General features: G+C 44.5%; 1 protein-coding gene across 1 annotated transcript in view; it reads left to right on the top strand.

Annotated features, from left to right (window-relative positions):
• Window positions 1-20,790, top strand: part of SVIL (supervillin) — a 92,096-nt gene that overhangs the window by 30,324 nt on the left and 40,982 nt on the right. Inside the window, exons 6-12 of the mRNA XM_044915513.1 lie at window positions 1,038-1,072; window positions 1,640-1,701; window positions 1,977-2,116; window positions 5,680-5,923; window positions 6,344-6,917; window positions 7,743-7,968; window positions 14,968-15,097. Coding sequence (XP_044771448.1) covers window positions 1,038-1,072; window positions 1,640-1,701; window positions 1,977-2,116; window positions 5,680-5,923; window positions 6,344-6,917; window positions 7,743-7,968; window positions 14,968-15,097 — 1,411 coding nt within the window. The remainder of the gene's footprint in view (window positions 1-1,037; window positions 1,073-1,639; window positions 1,702-1,976; window positions 2,117-5,679; window positions 5,924-6,343; window positions 6,918-7,742; window positions 7,969-14,967; window positions 15,098-20,790) is intronic.

Here is a 20,790-nt window from a genome sequence, read left to right as displayed (position 1 = left end):
ACTGGGTCGCTGGAATCTCCGCCTCCTTTAAGTGCATGGTCGGGGCATGCAGCGGGACTTGGCGGTGTCTGGGCCTTGCCTCACTGAGATGCATAAACCTTTGCTTTATTCTCTCTCTCTGTCTCTCCTTTCCCTTCTGTACACTCCCTCCCGATGACTCTAAAAGCCAATCCCGGGTGGAGAGGTCAACCGAAGGCGTTGGCTTGCCTACCGGTGTGGAACAGGAAAGAGGGTCCCGGAAACCAAGACGCTATTTTTCTCCTGGTGAAAGTAGGAAAACTTCCGAGAGATTTAGAACTCAACCTATAACCTCAGCAGAACGAAAGGAATCGGATAGGTAGGCATGCGTGATGTGTAGTTCTGTAGTCGAGGAACTTAAAAGCAGTCGTATGGGATTTTCCCACAGTGATGGTCCTGGCGCTGTTTAAATGGGATGTGGCGATTTCATCATTCTTCCATCTAATCTATAAGAGATACTTATGTGGCTTGTATACATGTATTTTTAAAGAACACGGCCCATGACAACAGTATCCCAATACAGTTTTACATTGCATTCAGATGGTAAGAAGTGAGACACATTATTTTTCTTCATTTACCCCTTTTCATTTCTTATACCCTCGTTAAATTAGAATCCACAGTGAGTATTCACCAGATTTTCCAGTGCAAAGAACTAGGGATTTTATATTCGTTTTATAAATGTCTGTCTATTTGTCATATCTGAGTTTTATACGATCCTATGCTTATGCATAGAGATGATGAGGTTTGTCTACAAAGTGACCAGTTGTGTTTAATAAGTCACACTGGGTTCTGGTTTGTCTCCACGAGATGTGCACCTGGCTGGGTTGTGTGCCCACACACTCCACCGTGTCCATTAACACCTGTAACGAGAATTGCTAGCAGGATGATATTCTTTAAAAGATTTCAAGTGAATTTTTACTTTTGTTTTTACTTTAACTTTTAATCTGATGTTTTATTTAGATCTTCTATTCCCACCGGCTAATTTTTTGTTATTATTATTTGCCTAATGTCTTTCCTAGGTCTGCTTCACATTCAGAAATGCCAACTGCTGAGGGCAAGTATCTGTTTTCCTTTTGCCGCTTCTCTATCATCTCACCCAGATTAGGTTTCCGTAAGGTTTTGCTCTTTGAGAGGATGAGATTATGGAGCATACCGATTTCTTTTCCGCAGGTTTTTTTTTCTGTGGGTCTAATAAAACCTAGTTGAGATTCTCAGGTGAGCTTTTCCCTATTTTTGAGAGACTTAGAACTGTGGAATGAATAATATTAAAACAACTGATTGGCTAAAGCAGCAGCTTTTTGTTAATTTCTTGTTACTGTGTAACAATAAAGAAGAGAAATTCCTTGCATAAAATCTATTCTTAAACTTCAATTGTTCAAATATCGTCATAGAAAATTCCTGTCCAGACAGAGTTTTGTCTGGTTAATTGCAATGGAAATTAGCACCTTTTCACTGAGCAGAAGAGTGGGATCCCTCCAAGGGGAAAATATTGCCAATTGTAATTTTTGGTACATCCGTTCTTATATTCAAAGGATTTCCAGGGCAGCCTTGGGAAACTTTTCAGAGACTTCACCTACATTTTTCTAATGATGTTCAGTTTTTATTTTGTGGCCTTTTACAGATGAAGAAAAGGTAGACGAACGAGCCAAGCTGAGTGTCGCTGCCAAGAGGCTGCTTTTCAGGGTAAGGTGTGCCGAAGTGCTTGAAGCGAAACCGTCCCCCTGCTCTCTGCGCGGGGCCCCTCCGGCCCCCCTTGCCCCAGCCCACGTGCTTCTCTCTGAGCCCCTGGCTGGTGTGACCCCTGCTGACACCACACAGGTGCACACTTCTGAGAATGATGTGAGCCTCACGGGGGGGGTCCCTCCCAGGGGCCCTGTTAGGGGAACAGAGCAGAGACACTGCGGCCCCAGTGTCCTTTCCTCATACGTATAGGGATTCTGCATTGTTTCTGATCCTAGGAAATGGAAAAATCATTTGATGAGAAAAACGCTCCAAAGCGACGCTCCAGAAATGCAGCCGTGGAACAAAGACTACGGCGGCTACAGGACAGATCCCACACCCAGCCCGTTACCACCGAGGAAGTGGCCATTGCAGCCACGTAAGTCCCCCCTCGTGACCTCGTGGCCTCGGCTGAAATGTCTTCTTGGGAAAAAAAAAAAAGATTTAAAGCCTTTTAAGTAACAATGAAGCGATCAGGAGATGGTTTGGTTAGACGCCACAGAGACCTTGGTTCTTTGGGATTTTCCTTACTGTGGTCTCTCTGAACTTTGTAATGGGGGTGTTTTGCCTATTGTATCTCCTAGAAAAACCTCAAGAGGAATTTTAATTTTTTTGGTCTGTGCCTTTCTTAATCTTTTTTACAATGGAAAATGTAAACCATGAGATTAATATGATGAGTCCCCGTGTACTGACCACCCAGTTTCAACGGTCAGCAGCCTGGCCAGTCTTGCTCTTCCCACACCCCATCCACTTCCCCTGTCCTCTTGCTTTGTTTTCAGGTGAACCCCAGACAGCATTTCATCCATAAATATTTCAGCAGATATCTCAAAAAAGATAAGGGGTTTGAGGTTTTTTGGGGTTTTTTTAAATTTGTTTTTAAATAATCACCAAAAAACTTAAAAATTTCCTTGGAAGTTTGATGACATTCCATACTTGAGCAGTCTGTTCCAGTATGTTCAGAATGAATTTCCCTAAGTAATTCATTCAGAGATAATTGCTTCAATCAAGTGAAGACTTTTTTTAACTGTTGTTTCCATGCCTCCGCCGGACACACCCACGGTCTTCCCGGAGAAAGCACGTTCGTCTCATTCAGGGCATGGACACCCCAAGAGGTGTCTGTGCCGCAGCCCACACCTGTAGCCCTGCTGTCCGAGCAACTCCCTCACGTCCTTACCCAGCTGCTTGTCAGCTTCGTGGTGTATTTTTGTTTTTTAAAGATTTTATTTATTTATTTGACAAAGACACAGCGAGAGAGGGAACACAAGCAGGGGAAGTGGGAGAGGGAGAAGCAGGCTTCCCGCGAGCAGGGAACCCGACGTGGGGCTCAATCCCAGGACCCTGGGATCATGACCTGAGCCCAAGGCAGACGCTTAACGACCGAGCCACCCAGGCGCTCTGAGCTTTGTGGTGTATTTGTGGAGTAGCACTCCTTATGCTCATTAGGAACTCTGAGCAGGTCGGCTCTTTTGGTTTTTTAATGTTTGAGGGGCTATTGTATACCAAGAAGCAACTACTCATGGGAGCAAAACAGTAAATATAAACAAAAATTATCACCTTTGTAAGGCTCCCTGAAGCTACTTTGATGTGCATGTAGGTTATATGAGGATACTGATTTTTTTACAAAACAGATTGAGAACAACATTCTAAAACATGAGCGTAATCTACTGATTTTCTGGTGGTTGATATTAGCTTTTTCTTAAGTTATTTTTCAAAATCAGGACATTTATTCTGAAGTCAGGGTAAATCCTTTCCAAGCTTTAAAAACCTAATCTTACTCCATTCACTTTGCGTCGCCTGTGTCTCTTATTTCCTAAGTTTGTAATTGCTTTTCAGGTTCTTTTGTAATTTCCCCCAGAATACTTAGTAAATAATTTTGTTAAAATATTTATTTACTGTTTCTGAATTAAAACTATGTTTTCCTTTAACGCTTCTTTTCTTCTCTCTCCTCATGAATGTTCCTTCTTTGGCAATTGTCTTTAAAGTGAACCTATCCCTGCTTCGCGCCCTGTGGCCTCCCAGCCTGTAATGGCAAGACTTCCTAGTCCCAGTGTAGCTAAGAGCACTGTACAGCCTGCCAGGTACCGGACAGAAGTAGCTGCATGTGGCCCTCAGGGCAAAGGTCCGAGATAGCAGATGCATCTCATAACCCTGAATGCCTTTCGTGTGTTTGAGAAACGAGTCAGTGCAACGAGTTGCCGTGGGGATGGGTGCCATTTTGCTTTGTCGTAGTGAGAGAGAGAGACACTGCTAACTTCATGTAGGCCTGCATGAGGAAACCTTTCATCTCCCTGCTCACATCATGTACTGGAACTAGGATCGCACTAACTCACTCGTCCATTTGTTTTGTTTCTGTTTTTCATAATCGCGGTCATCTCTAAGAAATCTCATCCTCCATCTAAACTACTAGCACTTAATAAAGGTTAGTAGGAAAATGAGGATTCGACATGAATGTTGGAATTCCAGTAATACCCCGGTTTTTGTAAGCACTTGTAGTCATAAATACACGCTAGAAACAACCTTATCTGTTTCTAACATATAGAGAGACGAGGCCATGACTTTTTGGGATTGAGACAATAATCGTCTATGGTGTCTGAACTTAGATGTTTTACTACTAAGCTTTGAATTGCGGTGTTTTGAAAGTATGGCCTTACGGCATGTAGGTATACCCTGTTTCACCGCGAGGGGCCAAAACACAAAGGCCAAAAATAAGATTAAAAGAAGTCAAACGGCAGTGCAGAAATAGATCTGGCCCCACCCAGAAGCAGGGTTCTGTCCAGGAAAGTAGGTGGCCGTTACTCTCCTCTCTCCACACTACACCCCGGAAACATGTGAGACTCAGGTTCCCTTTGTTACTATCTTCATGATGCCCTGGAACGCTGACACTGCTCTTTAGTCTGGGGCAACTTGTGAATTGGTGATTACTTGGAGTTAAGACAGAATGTACTGTCCGCTGGGTTTGAGAACTGGATTTGCCAGTGGCCTCAATCCACGTCGTCATAAATCTTCCAAGATCAACCGTGACCAGGTAACAGGAGGCCTTCTCCTCCACCCGGAATCTGGAGGGATTTAACAGCACCTGAAATGTCCTTCACTTTTCAAGGTGCTGGGAGTTACAGGTCTAAGTACCTTTTAGAAAACTGGTAGAAAGCTATGAGAGAAAATGCTGCACTGAAGGAGGGAAGGAATCTTTAAAATCGATCCATTTGTGTTTAGCAAGTGAAAATCCAAACTCCTTATTACAGATATGTTGTTGACAGAATGACTATATTATTTCCTAGTTCTATAAAATGAAAAGAATACCTCTGAACTACGTGTTTATTTTTTTTAAAGATTGATTTATTTGCGAGGGAGAGAGAGCGGGAGTGGGTGATGGAGGCAGAGGGAGAGGGAGAAAGAGAATCTCAAGCAGACCCTGTGCTGAGTGCAGATCCTGACGGGGGGGGCGGAGGGGAGGGGAGTCGATCTCATGACCCTGAGATCATGACCTGAGCCGAAACCAAGAGTCAGATGCTCCACCGACTGAGCCACCTAGGCGCCCCTGAACCACATATTTAGATAATATCTAGACATGCCATAGATAATGTCTTGGGATTCCCTAGGCCTGATTTGTGGTTGATACCACTGATACACTGTCTCTCTAAGATAAAGTATATCCAAGCTGACTTCAGTTCCTTCAAGAAGAAATTCACTTTTTGGAAATAATTCAGAGATAAAGTTCTGCTCTTCGTGAAATTGGTAATGCCTGTGTCCCCACCCTCCCCTGCTACTCACAGGCTTGTTAATAGCTAAACAGTGCCTACACCTGTCTTAAATTTCTGTAGGGAGAAACCAGTCCTTTTCAGAATTGAGTGATGCTTGGAAGAGAGTTAATATTCAAAATTTAGCAGCGGGCTTTTGTTTGTGTTTATCTGTGTCACTGATTTTTTTTTTTATCCCTTTCAGATTACAGGCATCTGCTCACCACAAAGCTTTAGCCAGGGACCAGGCAAATGAGGGTAAAGATTCTGCTGAACAAGGTGAACCTGACTCCTCCACTCTGAGCTTAGCAGAGAAGTTGGCCTTGTTTAACAAATTGTCCCAGCCAGTCTCAAAAGCTATTTCTACCCGAAACAGAATAGACATGAGACAGAGGAGAATGAATGCTCGCTATCAAACTCAGCCGGTCACGCTTGGAGAGGTGGAACAGGTGGGTAGGCTGTGATCTAATCCAGGTTGCGGGTATGTGCTTAAAATACAGGACCACAGTGTTGGCTCCTAGATAGAATTAAGGTGATAAACTGTGTTACCTTTTGGGAATTTGGTAATGACTTCTTTCCTAAGAAATATAGCCATACCAAGTACCTTTTTCTTTTCTTGGTTTCATAATTTGCTTGCTGAAATCATCTGGAATAGGTCCTTTATGGAGAGAAAAATAGGCTGCACAATCTGCTTTTCACCCAGATGATTTTGATTAGTGAGATGCATTATATAAAATACGTCTTCCCTCTAAGATAAGCAGTGAAACCGCATCAAATGTAATAGTTCATTCTATGTCATTCCCTAAACTGAGATTCATGTAGATAGTATTTTTGAGTCAGCTTTTTGTACTTTAACTATGTCCTCCCAGGTGCAAAGTGGAAAGCTCATACCTTTTTCACCTACTGTTAACACATCTGTGTCCACCATGACACCTACAGTCATGCCAATGTATGCAGGGGATCTCCGGACAAAGCGGTCTGTGGACGACAACATGAGTGCCACTGACTATAAGTTTCCTTCTTCGATCGAAAATTCAGATTCTCCGGTTAGAAGCATCCTGAAGTCCCAAGCCTGGCAGCCTTCAGCAGAGAGTAATGGGAGCAGAGGAATGTTGAGAGAGTTTGCAGAGACAGAAAGCAAAAGAGTCCTGACAGGTGGAGATGGTGGTAAAAAGTACGGGTCCTTTGACGAAGCAGAGCCATCCTGCCCTACCTTTAACAGAGTCCGGGAAGGAGACAGCCTTAAGGAACCCAAATATGCTGTTCCAAGAAAGGGCAGCCTGGAACTAGCCCATCCTCCCATCGCCCACCTTGGTGATGAACTGAAGGAATTCTCCATGGGTAAAAGCATCGCACAGGGGAGCCCGGACTTGAAGGACAGGCAGCCCTTTGAAGAGAAGGTCGACATGGAGAATGTCCCAAGAAGGAAGTTTTCGCTAAGAGGTAGGTTACGGCTCCGAAAGTTTTAGAAACCACCTGGGTTTTTGGTGTCTGCTTGATTGGTTGTGTGTGTCTGTGATTATTTTTAATTAAAGTAGGAGGACAGTTTATAACTCGTATCGATTACAAATCACGGGTGAATCCTACTCTTCCCCTTGAATCTGACCTGAGCTGTTCAGTGGATTAATCAGTTTTTCGATAATAAAAATAACTGGAGCTCTCTCACACATCCTGACAAGGATTCTTGATGACTTTGGGCACATTAACTCACATAAGGGTCTTGTGAGCTGCTAGCCCTGTCGGCCCCTCTTATGAGTTGGTGACCCCAAAGGGCTGAGTAAGCACAGGGAATGAGGACTTGAACCCAGGACTGCAGAGTTCCAGACTCCTTCCATGGTCCTGGTATGCAGACTAGTAAGCTATACTGCTTGGGGCTTTCATTCTCTTTCTGCATTTACAGAAAATGATCGCATGTAACTTACCATGGTGGTTTTAGCGTGTGATTCCGGCCATTTGAAATGTAAAAAGGATTGTTTGGGAGGAGGAGAAACGTTCTGTAGTGTGTAGTGAAAGCTCTCTTCCTGTGCCTTGCACGCAGGAAAAGACCAGTTGTCACAAAACCATCTGCTGTGTACAGTAACCTCCTGGGCAGATTGGTTTCCTCGCAGAGTATAACACGCTACAGATTGGCATGAATCCATGTAGATTGGGTGACACCCCCCCCCGCACCCCCAGATTGCACTCCGTGTGCGGGACCGCTGGGGGTGAATAGCTGGAGGAATGTCTGCCTGGAGGAGGGAATGCTGACGTGGCTCTTCTCCTTCCCAGCGGCAGAGTTCGGGGAGCCCGCTTCTGAGCAGACAGGCACAGCTACCGGGAAGACTGTGGCCCCAACCGCAGCCCCCGTGTCCTGGAGGCAGCATGATCCTGCAGAACCGGGGCAGGAGAAGTACTCCAGGAATCCGTGTGCGATGTTCGCTGCCGGAGACATCAAAGTGCCCACGGTGGAGGGCATCCTTGATTCAGCTAGCAAAACCATGTCCATTAAAGAAAGGTAACACGATCGAATGATTGCAAAGTAATTCTGTTGGGGATGGAGCTTGCAAGTTGCTCGTAGAGAAAGCTGTGAGTAATGGGCAGAGATGATGTCGTGAGCACATAGCGGGTGGTGACCACTGGAGGTGTGCCAGTTTCAGCCTCAGACGCGGGTGTGAGCAGACGCAGACTTGTGCTTGCTTCATTTGTTTGGGGTTCCGTTTTCTTTTTTACTTATGAAATTCTTGGACTGTCCCGTGATGGGAGCAGAGATCTTGGCTCTTTCCCCATCAGACACGTGGCTTCAGACTGAATGCACGCACAGCTTTGTGACAAACTGTTTGTCTATGTAAAGTGTATGTAGACGGAATGAAGATAAACCCATATTTGGGACAGACATCTTTGGGATTCGAATCTAAGTTTAGTTTATCCTACAGAAAGTGAAAGGGAGAACTCTTCTGAACATTTTATATCAGATAATAGCTATGAGAGATTACACTGGAGTATCGAGTAACACTGTAACCTCATTTCATTCAAAAAAAAAAAAAAAAACCCAACCAAAAAACTAATGGAGGATTGAAAGGGTATGTTTAAATGCGACAGGTACAAGGAGCCGGAGCTAAATATTTCAGGTTGTATTTTCCTTGTTAACCTTTAGCCACCATGGAATTAAGCAGCAAAAGATGTCATAGCGATAAAAATACTAGATGCGGAAAGATCTCTGTACTTTTCCAGTGTGACCAGCTCAGCTACGCCCACCATCCGCTCTGCCCACCTGGACCCTTCCTTAGCACCTCCCATCATTCGGAAGCTTTCTTGCTCTGCCAGGCAGTGGTCACTCTGATTTCTCCAGATACATTTTGCATTACCTAAGACTATGTATCAAACCACGATCAAAATTCTTCATTCTGTTTTTCAAGCCAAGTTTTTTTGAGCATGATGCATAGAAGGTTAGATAGATGGAGCCTTTCTCAACTGACAAATTAGTAAGATTGTTGAATCTTACTTACTTTTGCCTGTTTAAAATTCACAGTAGATGAGACTGCTGGACCGGGGCTTAGATGAAGGGGCTGATGTTACCCCATCAGCTAAATGAGAGTGAGGTCTTGAGTCAGAGAAGCTGTCTGGCCTGTGCTGGCTTGAATTCCTTCTCCACCAAAACCTGGCCCAGAGAGTTTGATCCCAGACATCCTACTCCTGATAATCAGTTGCATGAGAAGGAAGAGACATCTATTAGCATAATTTATAAGGAGCATAGCCGCTAATAAAGGATAAGAGACACTTCTCTTAGAAAATATATCGCCAGTGATCTTTTCCCCCTTATCTTGATAGTATTTTTATTTGTACTTTGCTGAAAAAACAAAACTGCGTATCTTCACAGCCCATCTGTGATCCTTTTTCCTGAAGTGGGGCTCTGTTCCCTCCCTTTTGGTCAGAAAGAAAGAATGAAGCTTGACCTATTTCAAATAAGAATGCTCTTCATATAGTATCTGGGCTTTCCTATTTCTTTCGTGAGGTGACATATAACATAGAACTTTCAAACCTTATTTTAACTTCTTCTGACTGCCCCATTTTACCAAAGGAGGGGTTTGGTTCCAAGGGCCACTAAGGCCCACAGGGGGCAATGGGACCAACCCCAGGTGCTGGTCTCCAGCTTCCCCTTGGTAGCTGGGGTGAGCTTGCCACATGCTCACGGCCGGTGTGTTAGCAGCTCACCTGTGTCCCAACTAGGACACTGAGCAGAGGACAGAAATGTCAACGAGGCAGCAGTGGTAGAAAGATTCGCCCTTGTCCTGCGTGAATTTTCTCGATTCACATGTTCTTTGCATGGCTTATTTCCAATTCCATGTTCACATCAGACTCTTAGTAAGATGTACAGCCTGGACTTTGCAGATTTCCTTCATCATTTTTAGAAAGCTGCAGCTCTCGCTTCCTCAGCCTCGTGTATCCGCATCTCTTTTCTGCTCTGGAGGTGGGCGTGCTGAGTCCTCCATCCTGAGGGGCACCAGGGGTCATCTCCCGCCCTTGGAATTTCTCATGGACTTAGTGCTGAAGGCAGCCCTTACAGGGAGGCAATGCTATCCCCGTTTTGTACTTGATAACTGGGACTTAGAAGTGTGTGACACCTAAGAAATTACAGGAAATCCTCAGTATGCTTCTCTTTTAGGGTAGGCCGGATGTTCAAGGAAACATCCCTAAAGGCTCCTTTTCTTTCTTCCTCTTTTCTGACATCCAGAATGTCAAGTTTGAACCATAACTAGCACAACACGTAGGCTTCCATTGGCTTTTTCCACTGGATTAGTAAAATCAACTGTTTCATAACTGCCTAAAGGATTTGGGTTTAAATTGCCCCTGTTTGGGTACTTCTTTGAAAAATATTATAAGTCAAATGAATTGTGTGTTCTTTAGGGCTAAGACCTTTGAAACCTCTTTTAAAGTATACTAGGCTATCAGAAATCTTATCCACAGTGACCGAAGCAACTGTATCTGTGCTTTCGTATTCAGGAGAAGATCCCTAAAAAAAAGGCAACAAAGCCAGTCTCTCACTGGGAAATTGAACTCCCAGAATGGCGAAGAATGCGCCCCTTGGCCCTCGCCAGCCTGTAGCGGTCTGCCCCGCAGAGGCCCGCTCTGGCCCCTGTGTCCCTGGCACCCCCCTCCTCCCACCCTCCCTTGCTCTCCACCAGCCAGAGGCTGTGTCCCTGCTTCTCCCACAGGGACTGGAGGCTCTTGCTCAAGATTTCAGCCACCAGATGGCCCCCAGATTGTCATAAGAATTAGGGATAGAGGAGTCTTTCCCCTTTGCAGCCTCCTCCTCTGATCTTTGGTGCGTCCTCATTAAAAAGACACATGAGCTCACTCCTGTGGCCTGCAAACTAGCCAAGACCAAGATCCGATACGAGTACTGATCAGTGCTGGTCCATCCTGTCTGAAATCTGTGTGGTGCCAGTGATTCTCTGAAACGCAGGGGCATTTTTAAAGAGGGAAGGGAAAAAAAACCCACCATACTTAAGATTAAGGGGCACGCAGTTTGCCTGTTCCACATTTGACCGGGCCCTGACTGCCGTGAGCCTGCAGAACCCGTTCTGATCAGGCCGGCCTCTTAGACCAGGCTGAACACAGCCGTGTCAGGCCTGCGTTCCCCGCTGAGAAAGTGTGGGCCGTGGAGGGGAGAGGCGGACACTTCCCCTGGTGGCCTTGGAAGCACACAGCGCTGTGGCCCCGGGCCAGGCCTTGGGGTTAATAGGCTAACCCAGTGCCGCTGACGGGGTTCCCCGCCTCAGACTAAGCAGATGCCCAGGCTCTCAACATCACAGCCCTGCACATAGCACTTGGACTTGGTGGATGTTAAAAGCATTGACAGTTGTTTGAATTGCATCGGCAGTAATTTATGTCGTGTGTAGGAGCAGACGTTTGCTCCTCGGCCCCCACCGGTGCACAGTGGTCTCCTTGACTCAGGAGGGTCCTGGAATCGCAGGAGGAGAGAACATGTTAGGAAAGGTCTCCCGCCCTCCCCGGCTTGTTGAACACCAAGTAGGAAATCTGAAGGACAGGAATAATGCATTTAGGTTTCAGCACATGTTATTTTTAAGTTAGCCGTCATTTGCACTCGGTAAGCTAGGGCAGGGTCCAAGCACCGTGTGGGCTAAGTTGAAACACCGGTTCTTCCATGTTATTCTGCTTGCTCTGTAGTCTTTGGAAGTGCCTGATGATGACCCTGCCAACACATCCAGAAGCAAGATTTCAGGTTTTTGGAATGGAGGAATTCTTTGAAGGCCATCCCAGGGGGAAAAAACAACATTATAAGAAAGCCAGAACACTATGCAGTTTCTAAAACATTCGGACACAAATGTGTCTGGTCTGCTAACACACTAATGTAGGGAGACAAGCCACGCTCTGGGAGGCAGGGCACCCCTGCCCGGGGACTGCAACTCCCTGTCCCCCTGACACGCAGTGTGACCTCGGTCAGTGAAATCCTTGGCCTCTGTGTGCACTCGTGCCTCGTCTGTCATGTTGGGAATAATCTCCAGTTTCTTTGAGACCAGTAGAGCATGAGGTGGACCATAAAGTAATTGTAGATTCCACAATTTGTTTTTTTCTAAGTCAGGTTGGCATTCCTCAGAGCAGCCACCAAGGAAACCAGATGGTTATTTGGGTTATGTTTTCATTGCTCCAGACACCCGGGAGCTTTATTTTGAGAACATCCTCGAAGACTGTAGCACAGGATTTTCCATAAGCCCAACTCATGAAGATGAATTTGACTTTTTAGATTCTCTCAGCTCACTTGGGATCAAATCTGATTAAAAAGGTAGATGGCCGGCCAAGATGAAGAGCTACTGGTCTGTGTCAAAGGTGAAGTAAGAGACAGAAGCTGGCTCTGAGACCAGTTTGCAAGGAGAATATCACGGAGATGAACGTCTCTCCTCACAAGATGGTGCATTGGAAATACTTCTTCATTTGGGTGTAAAAATACTGGCATGCTCACTTTTTAAAAATCTCACTTATAGATACTTTGAAACCTTTGAAAGCTCTATGCAAATACTAATTATTTTTTCACGATTTGATTTTATCTGGTTATTTTTTCTTATTAGAATAAAACTGACTCAGAATTATTAGAGAAAAGAGAAATCATTATATAGTCTGATGAAAACACCTGCAGGCACTGAGAATTTGTTTTCAAGTACGTGAACTAGCCCTGGTAGCATGTAGAGTACTGGCAAACATCACAGACCATAGAATGTAGGGCTAAATGGAACCTTTAGCCAAATGGGGCCTGTCTTAGGATTCTGACTCTAAATGCCAATGTGGGTTTTTTCCCTCCACCACCAAACATGTCTCTGACACCAGCTGGGAGTCCTGCAATTCAACCCAGTTTTGACACTGTCAGCTTGGAGATGGCATCAGATCCCACAGGTTAAAGGCTCCATCTCCTAAGAACGCCCCCTAACACACATACACATACACACACACACACGTGCACACACACGTGCACACACACACACAGTAGATGCCAGAAGCAGGTCCAGGTTGTCTCCTGGACTTTTGACCCTGTAGGCTATAGATTGGAGATTCCAATGACGCCCTCCTTGGGTTTGATTTACTAGAGCATCCTCCAGAACTCAAATGTTTTGCTTCCTAGATCTCAAGCTTATTATAGAAGGATATAACACAGGAACAGCCGTGTTATGGAAGAGATGCATAGGGTAAGGTATGGGGAAAGGGTGTGGAGCTTCCTGCTCTCTGAGCCCCATCCTTTTGGTATTTATGGAGACCTCATTACATAGGCAAGGTTGTTTGGATCCCTGGCCATTGGTGATTGATTCAACCGCCAGCCATTCTTCCCTCTCAAGAAGTCAGGGGATAGGACTGAAAGTCCCGCCCCCCTAATCACATACCGTGGGCTTGGTTCTCCTGGCAACCACTCCCCATCCTTAAGTGCTTCCCCAAAGTCACCTGATTAATATAAAGACACCTCTGTTATTCTTATCACTTAGGAAATTCCAAGGGTGTAGGCCAGGAAAGGTGATGAAAACCAAGTATATATTTCTTATTATAAATCACAATATCACAGATCGATGAGGTGGCATTGTATAGAATGGTCATGCAAGGTCTTATCTGCTGTCACATAGTAGAAAGGAAGGAAAGGGAAGGGAAGAGAAGAGAAGGGGATAGATCCAGGGTGTGAAGCTCCTGCCCCTTTGGGGGGAGTTCTTTTCTTCGTTGCTTATTTTCCATTATTTGACTGAATGAATAAACAAGTGAAGGTATGATTATGTCTAAATTTGTAGATGGAAGTAGATACTTATTTAAGTACTGCAAAGTTTGGATTTTTATTTGCTTAGAAAAACTTTCATTAGCGGAGTCAGGAAAATTAGTAGAAGGGACCTAAGAGACCATTGAGTCCAGTTCCCAGTATGACCAACAAGGAAAGGATGCCAGGCTACCGGACCGGAGTTCAGGGCCAAGCTAGAACTGATACAGTATGCTGTTTACAGACATGCGCTAGGATGTTCAGAAGACCTGGCCTGGCAGGCTCGGCAGGGAGGAAAGGGGGTCTAATCCCTCTTTGCCCAATCTTTACATCGTTTGAACAGCAGCTCAAATGACTGCAGTGGTCACTCTTTTTCCTTTTATCTTAACTACGTTTGTCCGACTTCAGTGCCTGAGACTGCCCCATTCATCATAGGAGAGCAAGCCGGAGCAGCCTCACGCTCACAAAAACAGCCTTTCACTGGTCGTACTGGTTGTAGCATCCAGGCAGCTTGGTATCAAGTCACACCAGAGTTGAGCTAAAGTAGGTTAGGTAAAAATCTCAATTAATTAGATTCTTTTTTTGTATGTGGCTTTCCCCAGGAGGAAAGTTGGAGTAATCATTTTAAAAACGGGTTTGTAGAGAATAGTTTCTGTATTAAGATAGATTGGAGAGACCAAGTGCCTTCGGAGGAAAAGAACAGGGCTGAGGGTACAAAGAGATGAAAATCTTAAACATCTTTTGCCTTTTCTTGAAAGGTCTGATACTAAGCGATTGTCAGGTTTTTTTTATAGCTTTAAGGTTTTAACCCCATTTCTGCTAAATTTTCTGCAAAGGAGTACTGTCCATCCAGCTGTAGTCATTAAATGTTATTTCATGAAGTGACCAGAAGGGGTCATTAGAAGACATTTTTCTCTGGGGATGGTTTACCTTTATCTCCTTGTTCTCAGCTCAAGGGCAAGGGAAAAAACAGAGCTATTCCTCTGGTGGAATGATGATGCATCTTTATCTGGCAAGTCCGATTTCAGCTTTGCATTGCAATCAGCTTTAAGATTTGGGGGAGGGGGCATCTTAGAAAAGGGGATGCTTATATTAATTTTCCAGACATGGCATTCTTCAGAATAAATGAAAATGAAACTCAAAAAGATTAAAATTAGGTAGCTGTGGTCACGTTTTGACCAAAGACTAATTTACCCAAACTATACTTCTGTTACAAGGAAGGGTTTGGTGCTGAACCCCTTTTGCTTGGCCTGTTTCCCCCCCCAGATTAGCGCTATTGAAGAAGAGTGGTGAAGAAGATTGGAAGAACAGACTTATCAGAAAGCAGGAGTATGGCAAGGCGTCTGTCACCGGCAGCCTGCACATACAAGAAGCAGAACAGTCCCTCAAGAAGAAGGTAATGTTTTCCGTGTTAGGAAAAAGCATTCCACTAACATCACGCTTGGAAGTGCATCAGGTAGGCAAGCATGCCCTAACTAATGCCCACTCTGTGAAGCACTGTCTTGCCGTGGGTACACACTGCACATCGGTCTCACAGTGGCCAAAACCAATCAAAAGGTAGAGTCTTGAAATGCTATCAAAGTGTTAGCAGCACTGCTTACATAATGCGTCACGCAAGCAAGTTCCTACATTTTGAAGTGTGTGCTTTGGTTTAAAACCTTCCAAAATGAAGTCTGACATTAGTGTTATTAAAACCCTTATAGTGAAAATCTTCAATTGACCACAAGCAGTTTATAAGATGCATATAAAATGTGGACTTGAATGTCTTATGCTGAGATTTAAAACTGAAACATACAAAACAAGGACATGAGTGTGGTCAGTGAGTACTTATTTTCGTGATTGTGAGCGTGTTTTACAATGAGGAAGCGTGCCTTTTGTTGAGAATGTACAGCAAAATATGTTACAAATTGAAATAAAATCAAGTAATGCATTGTTGTCAATACTGGCAAGCATTTCATCTGCAAAAGTCCTGACGAATTGTTAAATTACTAGTGTAATGATGACCAGCTTTGAACCAGTCAGTGCACACTCTCAAAGCTGATGGTGAATTTCCCGTTGCTTGGCCCTAGGCTTGCAAATGCATGTGCTGGCTGGGGACAAGGTCACACGTCCACTGGCCAACTTCTAGGGTCATAAGTCTTTAAACAGAAATGAAGAAAAAAAACCCAATGATTCCATCAGGGTGATCACCTGTATCCCTTTTAGTTCTAAAGCAGCTTAGCATCTGTGGAAGAGAGGAATTGTGAATGTGGCCTTTTGATGCATTCAGGAACTTCCATGAAAGGGAGGTGCCCATGTAGGATGCTAAGGCGGGAACTCCGATGCTATTTGATATGGTACTTGTGTGTCCTCTTAGGTTAAACTGGGACAACAATTTGAATTTTCTCTTTTGAGACATATAGGATATTAAAGATAATGACCGAAGACATTTAATTGCAGCCATTTGTAAGGTTCTCCAATAGAGCTGGATATTTAAAAGCATGTGGGTGAAGTCTGGATTTCAAGAACGAGATCTTGAAGTGAAAAAACAACCAACCCTGGGTCCCTCAATGTATCCCTGTTGCCCACACACTTTATTTAAAAGGGTCTTGAAATCATCGGTTCGACAATAACTTTAACACTCACCTCTTGTTGGTCATTTTGGAAGATGCAGAGAAGCTATGGGAGCTGACAGTCCCACGTGGCCAGGTGAAAGGAAAGATACAGCTGTCATGCATAAAGCTGGCTAGGTTCCTCGGGAACAGTGAATGACATAGGCGCCCTACCCCTGAGAAGACGGGGGTGGGATCATTTGAGCTGTGGTAGAGGATCAGATCTGAACTGCCTCCCACTTGACGAAGGTTTTCAGAAGGCAGGAGGGATGAGGTGGGGACTGTAGTTGCCCGTGGGGGCGGGGAGCACAGCCCACAGAAGCGCCAGGGCTCAAAGCGTGCCCAGGGCCTGAGTGTGCAGACGTGTCTCTGGGCTCCTGGACGCTGCAGATGACGCAGCCTTCGTGAACTCACTCTTCCTCCTCCTCCTCCTCCCTCCTCCTCAGTGACCTAGTTCACCACGGCCTGAGACAGTAAGCTCTTTGAAGTTAAAATAAGCCGATCTATTCTAGGCTTTTGTAACAGACATTGGGAAATCTCAAGTTCTGTTGAGGTCAAGTGGTTTTCACATGGCCCCTGATAAGCCCTTGGCTTCTTTTCTTCCCAAGGGCTGGCAGTATAGTTCAGTCACACCTTCGCTGGGCTCAGATGTGAGGTGCCTTAAACCTAATCTGTCTTCAGAGGGTCCCCCGACAGCCAGGGAGGGCTCGAGAGACGCCACTGCTTGCTGGGCGTCTGAATGCTGCCCCAGAGAAAGACATTCATGCCATATGGTGCATGCAGATGGGATCTTGCTACATGGGCTGGATCCAGACTTGCTGATGGAGAGCTCTGCTAAGGGGAGCAAGCTCTAGAACCTTCCATCTTTTCCACCAAGAGAAGAAGAGAGCTGATTATGCAGTCAGGGCATCACTTCCGGCAGTTTGTGAATTCATCAAAGGCATGTAACTGGTGGCCAAACATTTTCCAGTTTGCCCTCCTCCGGCTTTTGTGTGTTGTAAGCGCAGCCCCATGAGTTGCAACCTGGGGAAATGCAGAGGAGGCAGGAAATAGAGACAGGACTCTATATAAATCACATCCATGGCCCCTATGAAAATCCTCGCTGTCCAGTAAAAATAGAATGTGAGCGGCATAAGTAATTTTAGATTGTCTAGTAGCCACATTAAAAACAAATGTCAAAGGTTGCCTCGAAAAACCTGTAAGGGTCTTGTTTCTGTCAGTTTGCCCCCAAACAAAACAAATTTGTGGTGCTCTAACCAACACGTCATTCTGGATCCTCCCTGGGAAGAAAATACCTCTTGGCCCATTAATAGATTTGGGGAACTAAGTTAGAGCTTCTCATTCCCTACAAAAAGACTAGCCATGTCTCAGAGAATACCTCACTTAAGCAGCAGTTCCCTGTTTTCCAAATGTATTCCCCCCCGAATCCGGATGAATGATTTGGAGATTCCGAGCGCAAATCATTTATGTAGCTGACTCTCCCATTTCTCTTAACAACCGGTCTGGGTTCTTCCTCTCTCCTCTTTCTCTCCCTTCCTCTCCCCTTGCCACTCTTCTTCTCTTCTCTCTTCTTTCTCCTGTTCTTGGTTTAGTCCAGGGAAGGGCTAACCTGACTTCAGCATTTTTGCTTTTGTAGCATATATAATTAGTTCTGAAGATGGGAAAGCCATGTGGTTTGTAGATTTGGCCAGGTCCACACTGTCTGGAATGTGTGCACTTGAGCATGATCTGTAGACCGTTCCCTCCAGGCTAACTCATTACGTCCAAAGAGCGAAAAAAATGAAGCAAAGTTTTCAAAGCGGGAGTCTCTCTGTTACAACTCAATTGCATTTATTTATTTTTACCAAGTCATTATTTTAAATTTCAACCTCATTTTGGCATGTTTGACATCAAGGCATGTCGTGACTCATGACAGTTTTAAGATAATCATCCAATATGTCAGACTTTTTTTCCAGGAAATAAAATCCCTTTATAGAGTTTTTGCCATTACAATCCAGCTCTATGTCTGAGTCACAGATGTGGATTTACTATCCAGCTGTGCTCAGTAGTATCAGGTCAGTGAATCAAGCTAAGATCTATGATGTCCGCAGAGCATGTTCTTGAAAATTCAACGAAGGTAAATCTGCCACATTCACGTTCTAATTATCTGCTGACATTGAAATTCCAAATTACAATTCAGGAGAAAGAAGTCCACTCAAAGAGCTAGGGGAGGAGGGGGAGAAAGGCTGATGGTATGACCTCCAAATGAAAGATTATTATCCCACTGATGGGATATGAGTTTACCTGGTGTTTGTACCACCTGAGTGTGTGCTCAAGCATGTGCATGCGTCTGATTGAGCCCAGGCACTAAATCCTTGAAAATGATTGTGGCACCCTAACCCAACCGTATTCTCCAGCACTCTGCAATGTTTCCTATTTGTTTTAACCTGTAGGAAGAAGGAGGATTTGCAGATGATAGTGCCATTTCTAATCTGCTTTGGGTAAGCCTGACTCTAACATAGATGTCCTCTAGATTATAGCCACAGTTCGACCTCGCCATGTGTAATCTTCATCACTGATGTTTCCCTTTTAAGCCCTCGCTGTTTGGTTCCTTACCCCCAGACAAGATGCCACCTCTATCCAGAGAAGGGAGCTATCCTGTTTCCTTAATTTTTTTTAAATCATATAATGACAAACTTTGAAGACTTTAAGTAAGAGATTTTACGTTAAATGCTGAAACTGTCAATGAAAGTCACGGTTCCCTCTCAGTAACTGGATATCATAGAGATTGCAGTAATCTTGTCATTACCTCATGTAATTACTGCACAGAACTGACTTGGGTATATTTACTGTGCTTGTGTGGATTTCTGTTAGCACTCTAAGAAAACAAACAAATAGGAAGGACTCTCTTGAAAAGAGAACTGAAATTGCAATGAGTAAATTAACATCCTGGTCGAGAAATCTTGTTTTTATCTCTACTCCTCCCCTCCCAGCTCTGATACACCTCTTTTCACCTCTAATCCTCTTGCTTTGCTCTATAGGAACCTGTATATGCTTCTACTTATTCTCCTGCTATACCTGCTGCCCATAAACACCTGTCTTTTGTATCTATTAATCAGGTGAGGAAAAGCCTACACATTTTAAGCCTCATTGCAATTTCTGAGCAGTAGGGAAGAACTTGTTTCATTTGGGGAAGCAACTCCTTTGCTGCATTTCAGTGCGTGTTGTGTTTGTGTGTGTGTGTGTGTGTGTGTGTGTGTGTATGTAATCCATTCTCATAAATTTAGAGCTAGTCACACACATCACATCCATGGGTCAGACTTTTAGGTAGACTTGATGGCATTCATTCACTGAATGAATCGTGAAATGGGTTTAAGAGGAAAATTTCCCCCTTTTAATGTCCAATCTTCATATCCTAAGGTAAGTCAGGAGCCCAAGGAATACGCCAGAGTGTTCCTGCTCCCGCTTGGGAACAGTGCTATCTTTCTAAGCTTGATAAAGGAAGATGTGGAGGTGTGGTGGAGGCAGTTGGGTGTGGACGGGCCGGAGAGGAAGATACAGAAAGGAAGAGGCTATTCAGACAGGAGCTGCTTGCAGTGATTTACTGAGATGAGAAACCATAGACCTCCTGCCCTTTACGCTCTGTCTTCACTGTACCTCATCTGAACCCCACTCCAGAAAGGAGATCTGGCCTGGGCAGAATCATTCCATTGGTGCATAACACATGATCCTTGTTAAAACTCAAAGTACCAGTGATTGTTTTTTATTCCCCTTGGAATGTCCCTGGGGTCAAAATAGCTATGAGAAGTGCCTGCATCCACTTTGTCATGAATCCCAGATGCTAGCCTCTTTCCTTCTGAGGGAACTTAACCTAGTCATTTCCCTCTGAGGGCGTTTGTCTCCTCATCAGAACTGGGACTTTCTTACCTCTAAGATGTCCTCTAACTAAAAATTTCATGACTATACTGTTCCTTTAGGATGAGTGGTGACAAAACAGGTCTTTGAGGAAGACACTGAGACCTTATTTCAAATATGAAACTGACAGAGTCCTATCAGAGCGAGGTGTCTGCTGGGCCCTCCTACCTCACCTTATATCTTCACAGTGGAAACCCCCCTCTTCCTCACTCTCCTGCATTCCTCTGAAGTTAGGAATGCTGGTCTGTGAGAGCCCAGCCCCACACAGACATCAGGGTCAGCCCCCAAAAACAGGCTGAAATCTGGAGCAAACCTGCTGTTCTATCACCGAGGGGGTGGAGATAGGTTGTTTCTTCTAAATAAGTCATATTAAACTTGAAAAGATATATTATTGAACTGTTTAAATATAAATTATATTTATTATATATATATGCACATACATACATTTTTTAATAAACTTTATTTTTTTAAAGGAGTTTTAGGTTCACAGCAAAATTGAGCCAAAAGTATAGAGATTTCCCGTATATCTTCTGCCCTCCCCCCCCCCCCACCCCCACATACACACACACATAGTCTTCCCCACTATCAACATCCCACACCAGAG

This window comes from Neomonachus schauinslandi, chromosome 5, assembly GCF_002201575.2.
Source record: "Neomonachus schauinslandi chromosome 5, ASM220157v2, whole genome shotgun sequence".
In the NCBI taxonomy this organism is placed as follows: Eukaryota; Metazoa; Chordata; class Mammalia; order Carnivora; family Phocidae; genus Neomonachus; species Neomonachus schauinslandi.
The sequence above is the reverse complement of the archived record's forward strand: the minus strand, read 5'-3'. Positions and strand labels throughout refer to the sequence as shown.